The 16,743-nt window shown below is 43.7% G+C and overlaps 1 protein-coding gene across 1 annotated transcript in view; it reads left to right on the forward strand.

The window, feature by feature from the left end:
* LOC106811810 (spectrin beta chain, non-erythrocytic 5-like) overlaps nt 1-16,743 on the forward strand; it is a 78,023-nt gene that overhangs the window by 48,451 nt on the left and 12,829 nt on the right. The window contains exons 24-35 of the mRNA XM_014815529.1: nt 1,357-1,438; nt 2,216-2,293; nt 3,038-3,165; nt 4,266-4,425; nt 4,641-4,718; nt 6,165-6,304; nt 6,554-6,677; nt 14,412-14,570; nt 15,055-15,165; nt 15,516-15,668; nt 15,849-15,979; nt 16,534-16,720. Coding sequence (XP_014671015.1) covers nt 1,357-1,438; nt 2,216-2,293; nt 3,038-3,165; nt 4,266-4,425; nt 4,641-4,718; nt 6,165-6,304; nt 6,554-6,677; nt 14,412-14,570; nt 15,055-15,165; nt 15,516-15,668; nt 15,849-15,979; nt 16,534-16,720 — 1,531 coding nt within the window. The remainder of the gene's footprint in view (nt 1-1,356; nt 1,439-2,215; nt 2,294-3,037; nt 3,166-4,265; nt 4,426-4,640; nt 4,719-6,164; nt 6,305-6,553; nt 6,678-14,411; nt 14,571-15,054; nt 15,166-15,515; nt 15,669-15,848; nt 15,980-16,533; nt 16,721-16,743) is intronic.

Below are 16,743 nucleotides of genomic sequence, written 5' to 3' on the forward strand. Positions count from 1 at the left end.
TCCCCCCTCGTCCCGGTTGATGTTTGGGGTCTTGCGGATCCAGATGGCCTCCTTAATCCAACTCCTGATTTTGATTGGCTTGCGATCGATGATCTTCGAATTCTCCCAATCGATGGTGTGATTGTCCTTTGCTACGTGGTTAGTGATCGCCGATTTGGTGATTTTGGTAGCCGACTGTTTTCGTTGGGCCCTTGTGAACGATTTGGGTGCTACGGTGTCTACGTCCTTTTTGTGTTCTTTAGGCAGGTTTCAAATTTTGGGCCGGTTTCTCCAATGTAACTTTTTTCACACATTGCACACGGTATCTTGTAGATACAGTCTGTAATGTTGTGCATATCTGTTCTGTCCTTAGGGTGTACCAAAAGCCGTTTTAGGGTCTCAAACGGTCTAACTGTTGAAGCCACACCTGCATTTTTTAGGTGACGCTGAACTACGTCCGTGACCCCTCTGACATAGGGTAGGACAATCATCGCCTTCGGTTTCTCCATGGAGGTTTTCTTTTGGGATGTATTTTTTTCCCGTGATGTGTTCATCTCCTTGGACACTTTTTCGAGTGTCCAATTGGGGTAGCCGCATTTTCCTAGTGCGTTCTTGATGTGGCGCACTTCAGCTTCCCGGTCCTCACTCTCCGTTATGATCTTGTCCCTACGATCAAGTAGCGACCGTACCACTGACAGTTTGTGGTTGACTGTGTGGTGTGAGTTGAAGTTTAAGTGTATGTGGGACTTTTTCCTATACACCGTCCGTTTTAGTGAACCATCTTCTCGTTTATGGATGAGTGTGTCGAGGAACGGAATTTTTGGATCGAATTCTTCCTCGTACGTGAATTTGATGTTGTTGGTACTGTCGATGCTGTTGAGGTGTTCTGTCCATTGTTAGTTCGTTCGTGAGTTTTAACGTTGTTGCACTTTCTATAAATTAATGTTATAATACCAGTCAATTTTTGTAACATTTGCTATAACAAAGTTGTGATGATTACGGATTCAATTTTTATTATGTGCATGGTTTTGTTGTTTCGTGTGCTGAGATACGAAAGTGGTCACAATGCTTGCATATGACAATTTTTTGTTTTGATTGAATATTAAATTAGGTTTAAACTATGTTAAAGTTATAGTTCGTGCTTTCATAATTCGTTAATATAGAATTTAACAGTGTACAGGGCTGCATATTTACTCAAACAACCATGTTGATATCCATTATACCATGATACACTATAAACTATTTATATCAAGAATCCCAGCCAACATAAGTAGATCTAGTATGCTATATATTTTTAAATTGTTTACTATATAGTTTCACTATATATCTATTAAAATTATTTCATATTTATTCCAAAGTGAATACTTGTGTTCCTAGTGTTAGGAGGTCTTCTTCCTCTGAAACTGCGCACGTTGATAGCAGACAGGCTGACCTTCAGAAAATGTGGGCCGACTTACAGGTACTGGATCTCATTCATAACTGTTTCCATGTCACTTGCTTTCACACAATCATAATGAGTCTAAAGGTGGCATACGAGCGATTTTTATCGCCCGATCGCCGCGAATTTTAAAATCGCTCGAAAAATTCGCCCGTGTGCCCGTTCACGTCGACGCCGATTTTAATCGCCCGTACGAATCGCCCGTATCCAAAATGTTAGATATTTTCGGGCGATTACTTACGCCGGCGATTATTTACTGGCAAATTCGCTCGTGTGCCCGTGTCCGGCGTATATTGTCGCCCGATCGATTTTTCTAAACCAATCGGACGTGTTGTTGATATCATGTGATGCATCATGTGATCATGTGATTCCGTCGAGTGGCGTACGCGTACGCTCTCAAATTCGCTACGTGTGCCCCTTCGTGATCGGGCGATTAAATTCGCTGGCGATTTTAATCGCCGCGATCGGGCGATAAAATACGCTCGTGTGCCCCTAGCATTACTGTACTTCAGCAAGCTGTTACCATAAGCTCGGAGGTTTTAAACTAATTAATTTTCTTTGTTAGGTGTATGAGAAGGGTTTGTTTTTTACATAGAGGCATTCGGTCATTAGGTATCAATTGATCAGCTACTGATGGTTACCAGATAGGCTGCTTTGGTGTTTAGTTATTTTCTTTTATACTAGAACAAAGTAAATAAACACAAAATTGTAATTATTCATTTAATTGTTTTTATTAAAAACCTTTGTATTCATACCTAATTTCATCATTCTTAATATTCTCTTGATATGCATATATAGGAAAAATGTGCTGACCAGAAGAGAGAGCTCCACGTGGTTTATGGGCAGAAAATATTGTTAGCCGATGCAAAAGAGCTTGTACGTACATTAATTAGTTTATGTGTTTATATTCTTTTATATACATTTATTTGATTAAACTACTCTACATATCTCTCTTTCTATTGTGCCCAATGACACACTTTTTTACTTTACATGTTACCTTTGATAGAATGTATTGCTAACTAAATAAGTTATGAGCATTCTGCATTTCATTTTAATTTATTTGTTGTTAGTGCCTATAACTGCACTGTTACACATAAACTATGATGCTCTGCAATCCATTTGTGAACCTTGCACTGCCTTTAAAACCCTTGATCTACCACTATGTAATATTATTGCGAGTGCACAACCTAACATGCTGGTTGCGGGACTCGAAATTCACCACGGCACTGACAGCAAGAGACATGGTTCACGGACATTCCCCGGTGCCCCTAAAATCATATGATATTAGCAGCAATAATGTGCCATATAGCTGCCCGACTTAGTACTTAGTAGCATGACCTTCCAATAGTTGTTCATGTTTTCCTGTCTGTCTAATAGTTGCCATGGTTTCCCTCATATGAAGTAAATGCTGTAAATGGCGTAATGCTTAAATAAACTCATTAGGACTAATACAAACACTTGTCTTGCCATGAAAAACTGGAATGCGAGTCTTGCTGGAATCCTGCTACATCATTGGTAGAAATCTCAAGTAGTGACATATATATTGAGGTAATATAACGAATTCAACTCTAAAAAGTTTCAGACGTTTGACCACAATGTTCCGTATGTTGTTATTTCCAGCTGTTGTGGTCTAGTGACATCAAGGCTTCGTTGAGTGAAGAGGAGCCTGCAAGAGATGTGGCATCTGCTCAGGTACAGTTGACTGCTCATGAGAACCTTCATAGTGAGATAAAGACTCAAGAAGATGAGTAAGTGATCTGTATAGCTTCGGTCATAAATTTCTTTCAGTTATGTCGGGGAAATAATTCCCCTAATATAAATCTTATATATACCTTCCCTTGTTTTTCCTCATCATATACCACTTTCTCCCTCAGCCTCCTTCACCTCCTCCCACTCCTGCGCCTCCTTCCTCCTCTCCCACCTTCCTCCTCCACCCTTCTCCTCTTTTACTTATCTGTATCACATCCCTGCTACACTCTATCCATATTTGTGGTTCCTCCTCTACCCTTTTCCCCTTATATACTTTCTCCCATCCACTCCACTACATTCCACTAACACCATCCGGACACATTACTATAACTTCGTTAAACGAGCTAGTATCACATATCCTCTGGTTGCGTAAACACATACTGTGTGTACATGATGCGTAATGTAGTTTCAATGTATGTGTTATGATTGATGCAGTTGTTATTTGGCTGTATTTGCGTTGACACGATTTTGTTGGTGTGGGTATATTCCCTATGATAGCAGAAACTCTACCATGCTGTGTGTCATGTATGCTTTACAGCATATCACAGCATATACGTGAAGATGGGGATGAATAGCATTCAACACAGATAGATTAGATGTGTGCAGAACACTAAAGCAAGTCGAATGATGCTATTTCAAACTGCTTCTGTTATTCTTCAACTGCAGCTACCTGCATGATGGCACACATTGTTGACTAGCTGTTATTCCTGCTGCATGCAGGTTACAGTGACTCTGTGCGATTACTTAGTTATGATTAAATGTGATGATACTAATATCGCTGCATGATGATGCACGTCTTGGGGAATTACCTCTATCTCTGTATGGCTGCACACATTCTGGCCACACTTTTCTAGTTCTCCTTCTCTGGTTATTATTATACCTTGTTTGGACTTCAGCTGTCCACTGTCTGTTTTAGAAAATGACTAAAACATACAATGTTTCTAATGAGCACGCAGCATAATTACTGCTTTACCGATTAACCACGATGCAAATGAAATTAACTATTGTGTCTTGAGTTATTATATTTCATGTGACTGTGCAATAATCGGCCAACCTAAAGATAACAAGCCAAATAATAATTAATTTTGTATTGTTGCAGGTTTGCTAAGATAAAGACCACTGGTGCCAAACTGATTGACAAGTCACCAGGCCTGCACGAACTTCAAGACATTTTGGCTGATGTGGACAAAACTCATACTGAATTGAATGATGCATGGCTTGCTAAACAACATAAACTGCAGCAGAACTATGATCTACAGGTCGGCAATGAACGAGGGTCTGGTGGGCCATGCAGTCACTTTCTGGCAAACCTAACTCTTACCTAGTCTGACAGCCTAAATGGTTAAAATTCACAAATCGATGGATGCTATATGCAAACGTATTTATAACAAAGTATTTATTTTACAAAAATGAATTAACATGTGTTGCAATTTACTTTTAAACAATTTGAAGTGCCATTAATATTCATTTCTAGGTGTTTCACAAAGAAGCAGACTACCTGGAGACATTGATCACAAGCCATGATCGAGTGCTGAACCCAAATGAACTTGGTGTAAGCATGCAGATACTTGATTGTGTGGTATAGTTATTTACTCACAGATGTCATCTAATATATTTGCATAGTGGTAAGAGCTATAGTGCTGATCACCCCCAATTTTTTGGCAAATATCATGTTAGCCTGAATCTTTGTGGTGCAGGCATTATGGAATTAGTCATTTACCAGGTTCTGTTATTTATGGCAGCGACAATGTATGACTAGTAATTGCCAGGTTCTGTTATTTATGGCAGTGACAATGTGTGACTAGTCATTGCCAGGTTCTGTTATTTATGACAGCGACAATGTGTGACTAGTAATTGCCAGGTTCTGTTATTGATGACAGCGACAATGTGTGACTAGTCATTGCCAGGTTCTGTTATTGATGACAGCGACAATGTGTGACTAGTAATTGCCAGGTTCTGTTATTGATAACAGTGTAGTGTCGAATAAATTCAAGTCGGTTATAAAGCGAACAGTAGGATCGATGTCACAGGTAAAACGTTGGTTTATTTTGCACAGCACTGTGTCGTCACAACCAGCCACATTCTCTCCCTGCATCCCCTTTTATACCTCTAGCTGGGCGTGCCCTTCTCGTTGGGCGCGTCCCTTCTCGCCTTGCTGGCCACTTTGGCCATCTGTCCTATTGGTTCGGCGTCGGACATTAGTGTGATTAGTGACCAGCTGGTCTATCTTACGTCAGTTTGGACTGTGTCCAAACCCAACCCTTTGGCCCCTGGCTGGCTGCCAAAATGTCTCTAGTTGCTTTATTCTGCATGCGTTGCTTTGTGACAGTGGCTAATTACTATATCTTGGCCCGCTCTACTGCGTGCTCGCTATTCGCTAATATCTAACGCCTTCCGTGGCCCTCTAAAACTAATCGCAACATCTGCCGAGGCAACGGTTACCAATCTTCCTAGCATTAATTTTATGGTGTTAATTATTTAATCTGCCTTTGGACGCTTCTATAATCATCGTATCTTTAACTAAGTTCTCTACCACGCGTGCCACTGTCGCTTGTGCTCTATATTCCTACATTTTGATATTAAATTTCACTCTCATGATTTCTGCTTCATTACAACAGTAACAATGTGTTACTCGTAATTAACCAGCTTCTCATAATGGTGATAGTGACCATTATGAATCAGGTTCTGTTATTCGTGATGGTCACTGGTTATTAACCCAGTCCTGTTATTGATTATAGGTTATTGATAGACAGTTTAATCAGTTTATCCCATTTTGTTAACAGCGAGGATGCAACCAGTAACCAAGTTCTGTTATTCGGGGCAGTGACAGTGTACGATTAGTAACCAAGTTCTGTTATTCGGGGCAGTGACAGTGTACGATTAGTAACCAAGTTCTGTTATTCGGGGCAGTGACAGTGTACGATTAGTAACCAGGTTCTGTTACTTATCACCGTGACAGTGTATAACTATACTAACTAGGTCGTATTGTCAATAACAGGGTTCAGTTGATGATGTCCAGAAGCTAATCAGGAGGCATGAAGACATGAATAATAAGGTGCAAGTCCAGCAAGCCCGAATTGACAAGTTCTCACTATCAGCAGATGGACTTATTGCAGCTAATCACCCAGCTTCTGACTAGTATGTAATTATAAATATAATTGGCTCACCTGAACTCCAGGATGAGTATTTGCTATGTCATGCTGTATGTGTGATATTATAATTATAAGCAGTACGTGCCATCTAGTTGTGAATACGTTTGTATCATTGCATACTAATATGGTTGAATTATTTCTTGGCATACTTATATTATCGAATTATTTCTTGTATGTTTGACACTTTCTCAAGCCATTTTTTGCAGTAAAACTTAATTATGCCATTTTTGGACAGCATTGAACTCAGGTACCTCAAAGTTCAAAAAGGATGGGATGATTTCAGAGCAGCGAGTTCAACTCGGAAACAGACTTTGGGCGAATCATTAGCTTACAAAAAATTCCAGGAAAATGCAAATGAGGTATGATACATCATAGCCTTGATACACACTAACTCAAAATGTATAGTATGTAGCACTTATATTTTACATCATAAATTTCACATTTGTTGTTCATGTCAAAATTTATTTATCAAGAATTTATACATTTATGCACTTAATTCATAGTGTTATAGCATGACACTGGGTTACTACATATACACTATGCGTGATACTTGTTTACGATAGTGAATACCACAGCGCCATCTAGTACCAGTTCCGGAATGGCTCCCGCTTGACTTACACCTTTGTTTGTATTCACGGTGTTGAATAAACATTGATTTACTACTCAACCACGGACTATTACATTGGCGATGAGGATAAAACTAGCTATGGTCACTATAGAACAGATGGAGGCATTTAACCCGGTGAATGGTGAGGACCATTATATTGAAAGATTCGAAAATTTCTTCATTGCGAATGATATTTCTGGGTTCAAGAAACGGGTGTCACTTTCCCCCGGGTGTAGAGGGCAGGCGCGGATTTAGGCCGGTTTGCACCAGTTTCCAGAAACCGGTCACAGACTGGGTATCTTCAGAATTGACCCTCAAAATTCACCAGAATGCACCAAATATAGCCTAATTTTTTAAAAATTCCTTGGGGGCATGCCCCCGGACCCCCCTAGCTGTGACTAGAACTATGGAAACTGGTCACCCAAACCCTCTGGATTTGCCCCTGGAGGGAGGGTGCCGCTACGTGGCAGCACTAGTCACTTCGTACACTTCCGTCATTCCACAGTCATACTTCCATGCTAGACATGGCCTTATTTCCCTAACCGTAACGCTAATCCTAACTCTAACCCTGACCCTAACCCTAATCCTAACACTAGTGCTGCCACGTAGCGGCACCCTCCCTCTACGCCCGGGGGAAAGTGACACCGTAAAGAAACAGGCTGTAGTATTGGCCGTAATGGGGGCAGAGGCATGCATCCTGCTGTGTAATTTGGGCTTGCCGGATAACCCACCCACCAAGCTCTATGAGGAGTTAATTGACGTGATAAAGGAACACCTTTTGCCAAAACCTGCCGAGATAGTGGAACGGTTTAAATTTCACACCAGGGTACAAGGGGCATCTGAAGCGATATCTGGGTTCATGGCAGGACTGAGTACTGTCCAAGCACTGTAATTTTGGCGAGGCGCTGGACAAGATGCTGCGGGATAGGTTAGTGATTGGCGTAATGAGTGAGTGAATCCAGCATCGGTTGCTAGCTGAGAACCAGATTCAAGAGTTGCAGCTAGATTTAAAGAAAGCCCTAGAAATTGCGACAGCGCTGGAGTTGGCGAGCAAGAATGCTCAGGATATTCAAAAGTGTGCCCACCCCACTGCTGCCAACAAGATCTGTACTCGTCCGAACCCTGGCCAGCACAGTAATATTCAACCTAACTCTAGGCAACAGAGTAGCTCCGGACAACGCAGCAGTACCACGGTGCACCCCGGCCCGCGTAAACATGGTCAAGCAACAGAAGGGAAGTCGCTCTGCCCGTTCTGCTCGAAATGCTACCGCTGCGGGGGTATGCATCAACCGAATAGTTGTTGTTTTAAGAGTGAAACCTGTTTCAGCTGCGGCAAAACAGGACACATCGCACAGGTGTGGTTGAGACGACGCCCGCATCATCTGCGGCATTGGAGGAGCTTTACTCAGTCTATACAGTCAGCAGCGCTCGTTCAGAGCCTCTGATCATCGTTCAGGTCAAGATGAATGACCAAATGTTACCGATGGAAGTTTATACAGGTGCCTAATTCTCGCTCATAGGGGGAAAAACATATCGGAATATATTTGGCCGGAACAAGCCTAAACTGCAGCCAAGCACAGTCAAGCTTCGAACTTATACTGGTGAGCCAGTACACACCTGCGGAGAGTTCCAAGCTTCTGTCGAGCACAACAACCAGCGAGCAACCTTACCGTTGTTGGTGGTCCCTGGAGGGGGCGCTACTCTCATGGGGAGAAACTGGCTACGCACTCTACAACTGGATTGGCAGACAATCCACCTGCTAAAGGAGAAGCAGCCGAACCGAGCTGACTCGAGCCCGAGCTCTTGGTACCCCGAGCTGTTTTGTGACAAACTTGGCTCGATGAAGAATGTGACCACTTCAATTCATGTGAAGCCGGATGCAACTCGAGTCTTCTGTAAGGCTAGGACTGTGCCATATCTGATGAAGCCCAAGATTGATCAGGAACTTGACCGCCTAATTGAGGCAAACATCAGTCAGCCGGTGGTTTCTGCTGAGTGGGCAGCACCCATTGTGCCTATTTTAAAATCTGATAACAGGGTACGCATATGTGATGACTATAAGGTCACGGTGAACCGATTTGCAGATGTAGATCGCTATCCACTTCCGACACCTGAAGATCTCTTTGCTACGCTGTCGGGAGGTGTGCTGTTCATCAAGCTAGACATGACACATGCTTACCAACAAATTGAGCTTGATGAGAAGAGTAAGCAGTATATAGTACCATAAACACTCACAGAGGCTTATTTGTTTACAATCGAATCGCATTTGGAATCTCATCGGCCCCAGCGATTTTCCAGCGGGTGATCGAGAATCTGCTGGCAGGAATCCCTCGCACGGCTGTATACCTTGATGCCATTCTCGTGTCTGGCGCTTCTGAGGAAGAACACAAGGCCAATCTGAAGGTAGTTCTTCAACGGCTAGCTGAGGCTGGTCTGCGGTTAAAGAAGAACAAGTGCTGTTTCGACATGACATCCGTGCAGTACCTTGGTCATCAAATCAGCAAGGATGGTCTGGCTACACTGGACAACAGGGTCTTCGCAATTGTGGCCACACCAAAGCCCAAAGATGTGACACAAGTCCGGGCTTTTCTAGGCATGCTGACCTTTTACCTGCGGTTCGTACCACACTTGGCAAACACTCTTGAACCACTGCATCGGCTCTTAAAAAAGGGGATACGTGTTCAGTTGGGGCACCGATCAAGACCGAGCCTTCAATGCTGCCAAGGAGCTCCTGCGCAAAGCTCCTGTCTTGACTAGTGGTGCCCCCGGACGCCCCGTCCTTGTGCAAACCGAAGGTTTGAGTTCATATATGCAGCGGCACGCTCCCCCTACTGGCAATTTAATGCAAAACAGGGAATTACATATGGGAATTCACTGGGAATTCGTCTAATCTGAATTCGTGGGCAACAGTGACTGACTTGACACAGCGTTTGCTGGTAAGCATGTCATCGCAGCATCGTTGAAAAATGTTGGCATTTAAAAGCACCTGGAAAACTATAATAAAACTTAAATAACCCTATTGACCTCAATGACTATGCCCACCGCATGCCACTCACGATGTTTACTCGGTGACGTGGCCCTCCGAATTCTCATTGGTTGATACAAATCACGTGCCTCAAACTCCTCAATGACGCCACAGTGTTGTCAAGGCACATCCATAACACAAAAACCCAATGCCTCAATAGCTGAACGCCTAGAGCAGAGACGACACGGCTGAAATGTCGTTGCATCGAATCCCATCTGTTTTATTCATTATTTTCCTGTTTTCTGTATATTTCTATGTTTATCCATATTTACATGATTTATTTACAACAATTTAATAACAACAAATAATTTTTTTTGGTTTATAGGGTTAGGGTTAGGGTCACAATGCACCATAAAACAGGAGTTTGAGGTACGTGATTTGTATCAACCAATGGGATTTGGGAGCTATGCAGGCCCTTAGCTGCGTGTTTGTAACACAGCTGTATATTTCGCCGTCGTGGAATTTCTCTTGCGTTTCGCGTGATTGACGGAACAGTTCTTCAGTGATTCTCATTCAATAGCGATGTTTCATGTTTATAAACATTGACGTCATATGCGCACATGCGGAGTTTAACGGTTGGCAGCAAGCAGATGCGTGATATTGTTCGATACAAGAACACGCACGCACACACGTGTACGTGCACACACACACTCATGCACGCACGTGTACGTGTACATGCGCACGCACGCACGCACGCACGTCTATGTGCACATGCATGCACGCACGCACGCACGTGTACCTGCACACACACGTACGCACACATGCACACACACACGCATGCACGAACGTGTACCTGCACACGCGCGCACGCACGCACACACGTGTACGCGCACACACACGGACGCATGCACGCATGTGTACGTACACACGCACGCACGTGTACGTGCACACGCACGCACACACTCATGCACGCACGTGTACGTGCACATGCACGCACGCACGCACGTATACGGGCACATACACGCGCGCACGCACGCGTACATGCACACACACGGACGCACGCACGCTCGCACGTGTACGTGCACACTCATGCACGCACGCATGCACGCACGTGTACGTGCCTACGCACGCACGCACGCACGCACGCACGCACGTGTACGTGCACACGCACGCACGCACGCACGTGTACGTGCACACGCACGCACGCACGCACGCATGCACGCACGTGTACGTGCACACGCACGCATGCACGCACATGTAAGTTCACACGCACGCATGCATGCACGTGTACGTGCGCACGCACGCACGTGTACGTGCACTACATAAACAGCGCTTTCTATCAGAACATGTGGTCATTCATCTGTAAATGTCAAGCAGCACGCTTCACTTCTGCCAACCACAACACATAACAAATACACGTGACCTGATCTATGACGTCACGTGAAACATCGCTATTAGACCTGCGCGATGGCGTGTGCATATGTTTGCCAGTGAATTAGACCCACTAAAATTCGAGACTGTTCGCTGGCAGCAATTGATCCGTGCGCCGGCCTTTCGATTTGGCGCACGGATCAATAGCTGCCAGCGCGAGATACTTTCGTAGGACGTTCCCGCGGTCGCATGCGCCTTGCTGCGGAACTGCGCGCAAGATCCGCGCTTAGCGGGCAGGATCAACATGGTCTCTTATCTGGATGCATTATGATGTCAGTAAACCCCTGTTGCTGACCTGTGACGCTTCAGCCTATGGAGTAGGTGTGGTCCTGGCTCACGAGATTGATGGTGATGAACATCCTGTCTGCTATCACTCCAGGACTTTGCAACCAGCTGAAAAGAACTATTCTCAGGTAGAAAAAGAAGCATTGGCCAATGGCCATGATGGTGGGTGTCAAGAAATTCCACAAGTACCTATGGGGGAGACATTTCAAAATTGTCACTGATCATAAGCCATTACTAGGTTTACTGGGGGAGCTGACGGCAGTTCCACGACTGGCATCCGCTCGCCTGCAGAGATGGCCACTCATCCTACAAGGCTACTACTACGAGTTCATCTACAAACCTGGCACAACCATAGCAAATGCAGATGCGCTAAGTAGGCTTCCACTACCTCAGACTATGGAGGTACCGGTACCACCATTGGTAGTCAGCCTGATGCAGCACCTAGAAGAAGGTCCTGTGACATGCGCGATGATTTAGCAGGACACTAAATCGGATGCAGTCCTGGCACGTGTCGTCCATTATGTGCTGCAGGGCTGGCCTGATAACAATCTGTCAGTGGAACTGATGCCATATTTCCATCGCAGAACGGAATTGTCATGCGAGAACGGGTGTGTGTTGTGGGATACTTGTGTAGTTGTGCCTGACGTCCATCGTGCGGCACTGATTGAAGAGCTTCATGGGGCACATCCTGGCGCATCACGCATGAAAAGCATGGCACGCAACTATGTGTGGTGGCCTATGGATAATGATCTGGAAGATAGAGTGAAAAGCAGCGTATCATGTCAAATGAATCGATCTATAGACCAGCACAAGCACCACTACATCCATGGGAGTATGCTGCGAATCCGTGGAGCCGCATACATGTGGACTTTGCCGGTCCTTTCTTAGGACACATGTTTCTCGTCATCGCTGACTCGCATACTAAGTGGCTGGAGGTCTTCATGATGCAGAAAATAACCAGTCAGAAAACAGTGGAGAAGCTGCGAATCTGCCTCGCCACGCATGGTCTACCAGACTACATTGTCAGCGATAACGGGCCTACATTCACCAGTGAAGAGTTTGCCATGCTCATCTCAGCTAATGGCATCCGTCATACATTCACTGCACCCTACCACCCATCGTCGAATGGCCTCGCGGAGAGAGCTGTTCATGCAGTCCTTCAAGGAAGGGATGAAGCGGATGCAGACTGGTTCGCTTCAAACTCGACTCACTCGAAAGGCGTTGGCTCTCGAACTATCGTCTCACACCGCATTCAACCACCGGTCGCTCTCCAGCAGAGCTGCTGCTTCGACGTCGACCCAAGTCTAGGCTAGACTTGGTCCACCCAATGACAAGCACTGGGGTGGAGGAAAAGCAGGAAACACAGAAGCAGCAACACAAGACAACACGCACAAGATCGCTCATTCAACCCTGGTGACAGCGTCTTGGCGCGCAACTTTGCGAATGGACCAACGTGGTTACCTGGTAATCTGCTGCGGCGTATCAGTCCATTATTGTTCACGGCCCAGCTCCAGGATGGTCGTATCGTGCGTCGTCATCAGGACCACCTGCTACAATGCACTGGCAACCTGGTTGAGGCACCGGCACTGCCTGAACAGGTTGAGGACCCAGCTAGGCCGGTATTTCCTGTGCTGCCTGAGGTTCCGCGTGAGGTTCCTCGTGCGGTTCCACCACTGCTGGACCTACGTGCAGCTGAGGCTCAGCACGCTGCCCCTGAGGCTACACCTGGGAGACCTATGGCTGTACAACCTGCGTCTCCACATCTAGCTGCTCCACCAGTGCGTCGCTCAACCCGGCTCACCCGTGGAGTACCACCTCCGAGACTGGACCTCTGAGATATTGTGCTACGTTGTTCATCCAGTGTGGGACAGAATAATTTTCGGATGCTTGATCCAGTGTGGGGCAGAATAAACCCCGGATCACCAGATAACGTGGGCAGTCTACCCACAGTTGTCTTTCGGTTATTTTGTATTGTTATGATGCATAATCTCCATGAATACTGAGTCGCGGACTAATAGTCGTATGATGTCAAGCATTCCACCAAGAACGTTTTGGGTTATTACTTTGGTTGCATTACTAAGTGTGTTTTATCTCGCATACCTAAGGTGTAACGGTTACTGTGCTAATTTGTTAAAGGAGTACCTTTAATCATAGGATGGAGGGATGTCATAGCGTGACACTGGGTTACTACATATACACTGTGCGTGATACTTGTTTACGATAGTGAATACCACCGCGCCATCTAGTGGCAGTTCCGGAATGGCTTCCACTTGACTTACACCTTTGTTTGTATTCACGGTGTTGAATAAACGTTGATATACTACTCAACCACGGACTATTACACATAGATTGAAATATACTGAGTAAAAGACCACGAACTGGCCAACTAAATAAACTTGCATGCTGGCCAGAATGCTCAGTCATTCAAATAAGCAATCGCTCGCTTGCTCACTCACTCACACTCACTCTCTTGCTCATGCACTCATTCACTCGCTTGCTTGCTTGCTTACTTACTCACTCACACTCTCTTGCTCATGCACTCATTCACTCACTCGCTTGCTCACTCACTCACTCGCTCACACTCACTCTCTTGCTCATGCACTCATTCACTCACTCACTTGCTCACTCACTCACTCATTCAAACATTTATTTAATTTTAAGTTTTGTATTCAGTGCAGAGAGAAAGTTAACGTATCATAATATGTACGTCTAATTAAAAACTCGATATATGATAACTACTTGACATGAGGGTGTGACAGCGACATATATAGATATTAGAAACTGATGTGATATTTTTGCCAACAGGTTGCAAGCTGGATCTATGAGAAGCAGCAAGCAATGGATGAACTCGCGGCAGGTGATGTTCCAGTGCTGTGGTCTGATGCCAGCAAACAATTGAAAAAGCACCTGGTGTTGAAATCAGAACTTGCTGTTCACCAGCAGTGGGTGGAAGAGCTAGAGAAGGTACATAAGTCAGGCAGTGAACATGTAATGTGCACCAAGAATATGGGAGAGTGCTTGAGCATCCACCTACAAATTTGTCATTGTCTGTGTTTTTGCAATGACCTTGAATTAAAATTCACACCGGAAATTTTTAATTCTCTATTTATGCTGATTTTCAACTTAACATATTATGTTCACTTATACACCTTAATTACATTGATTAACAGGTTGCATGCATTACATACGCAAGCCAGAGTACTCTACATCAACTGAACCTGACACATACGCAGACGAACACAGACACACCCAGATGCACACGCTTATGCACATGCACACGTACACACATGTCAAAACTGGTGCTAGAAGTTTTCTCACTGAAAACCACTCTATATGTAGCATCTTTCAACTCCGTGTAGCATAGCTCTCTTCAAATGCGTTTGACAATGCCAAATCTTTGGGAGATATACACTGTGCATCAAGCTATGTTATTAATTAACACTGGCAGGATGGAGAGAAGATGATTGCTGAGAATCATTTTGCCTCAGAGGACATTAAGGATATACTGCAATACCTTGAAGAACAGTGTGACACGCTGGACAAGTCAGCTGCTGCTAAGGTATAAGACTAAAGACCTGTGTCTATCTTTTCCCTATGCCTCCCACCCACAAGAGTTATCATTGTCTGATAATTACTCCCATAACTATATTTATACTGCAAGCTACATACGTTCGTGTTGTCACTTTTAAAAAACACAAAATTATTTTAATGTTGAAAATCCCAAATGTGTTATGGGGGTGCATTGCTCGAGGGAAGGATCGCATCGCAGGGCATGCAGCATTAACGTTTAGAGTTACGTCCTATAAAATTGGCTATAGTTATCTACTCTCTTAGAATAGGGTCATACTGTGGGAAAACTATTTGTAAACAACAGTGTTTGTTGATGTTATAGAAGGTGTTTATTTGCAGGAGGCAAATTTGCAGCACGTAGTCGATGAGCATACCGTCGTTCAGATTATCCGTGATACAAATGACAATCTGGAAGAACTGGAAAAGGTGGTGGCTATTGAAGACATGCCAAAGGACTTGCACTCCGCTCGCACTGCTCTCGCTCAGCAGCAGGTAGGTCCATGCTTACTAATTGCGATTAATGTGTTTCGTGAAAACCGTATGCATATTTTATTGTCGTTATTATGCTAGACGTTTTTGTATTTATGATATTAAATTCTATGTAAGCATTTTTCTCTGCAGCTAATGTAAGTTTATTATCTACATGAAATAATGTTGTCTCTGCTTCATAAGGCAGTGGAACAGCAGATTAAAGAGGTAATAGAGACAGTGGAAGAACTACAGCAGAGAGTAGAACCAACGGTGGCATTAAGCAGAAGCAGTGAAGTTCATTCCACACCACCATTGAAAGCTGTGACAGACACGTATATATTTCATATCTAGTTATATATACTTATTTGTACCTGGTATTATATACTTGGTTATATATTATATTATCCTAGTTAACATGTGACACTCAAATGTTTATTAAGGAAGGAAATGTTATACTCACTTATTCCAAAATTTAGTCTTGTCTATAGATGTATTAGAGATATTGCTATAATGGTTGCTATAAGTTTGTGAATGATACAGTCTTTAAAAGTCTACATATAAAATATTATTCATTATAATTTAATCATTGTAAATACTTTTAAACTAAACAAGCAATTGAACTTGTGAGATTATCAGTCATCATTGACATGAGACTAAGCAACTGCAGAATAACCCTGAATGTATTAATGTCATATAATTCCTAATAAAGTATGTTTTTCACAATATTGTCGTCATAAATGAATATAGTACGTAGTATATCGTGATCAATGGTGTGATGTATCAATTATTTTTTTCAAACCAATGTAGCAGTTATCATATAGTATTATTGTCAATATATAGATATTCAACAAATATGTTTATATTATTATTCTATCATTTGTCACAGATATGAGAAATTGCAGGAGCCTGTTGTCAATCGCAGAAAGATGTTGGAAAGCACACTATGTTGCCATCAGTTTGTGTTTGATGTCAAAAATGAACTCCAATGGATAAGTGATCGTGAGCCACGGGCAACCTCTCCTGACTATGGCAAGAATTTAACTGACGCTCAGAGTCTGACACATAAGCACCAGGTTACTACTTTTGATTGTTAACA

This window comes from Priapulus caudatus, unplaced genomic scaffold (genome assembly GCF_000485595.1).
Source record: "Priapulus caudatus unplaced genomic scaffold, Priapulus_caudatus-5.0.1 Scaffold578, whole genome shotgun sequence".
Lineage (NCBI taxonomy): Eukaryota > Metazoa > Priapulida > Priapulimorpha > Priapulimorphida > Priapulidae > Priapulus > Priapulus caudatus.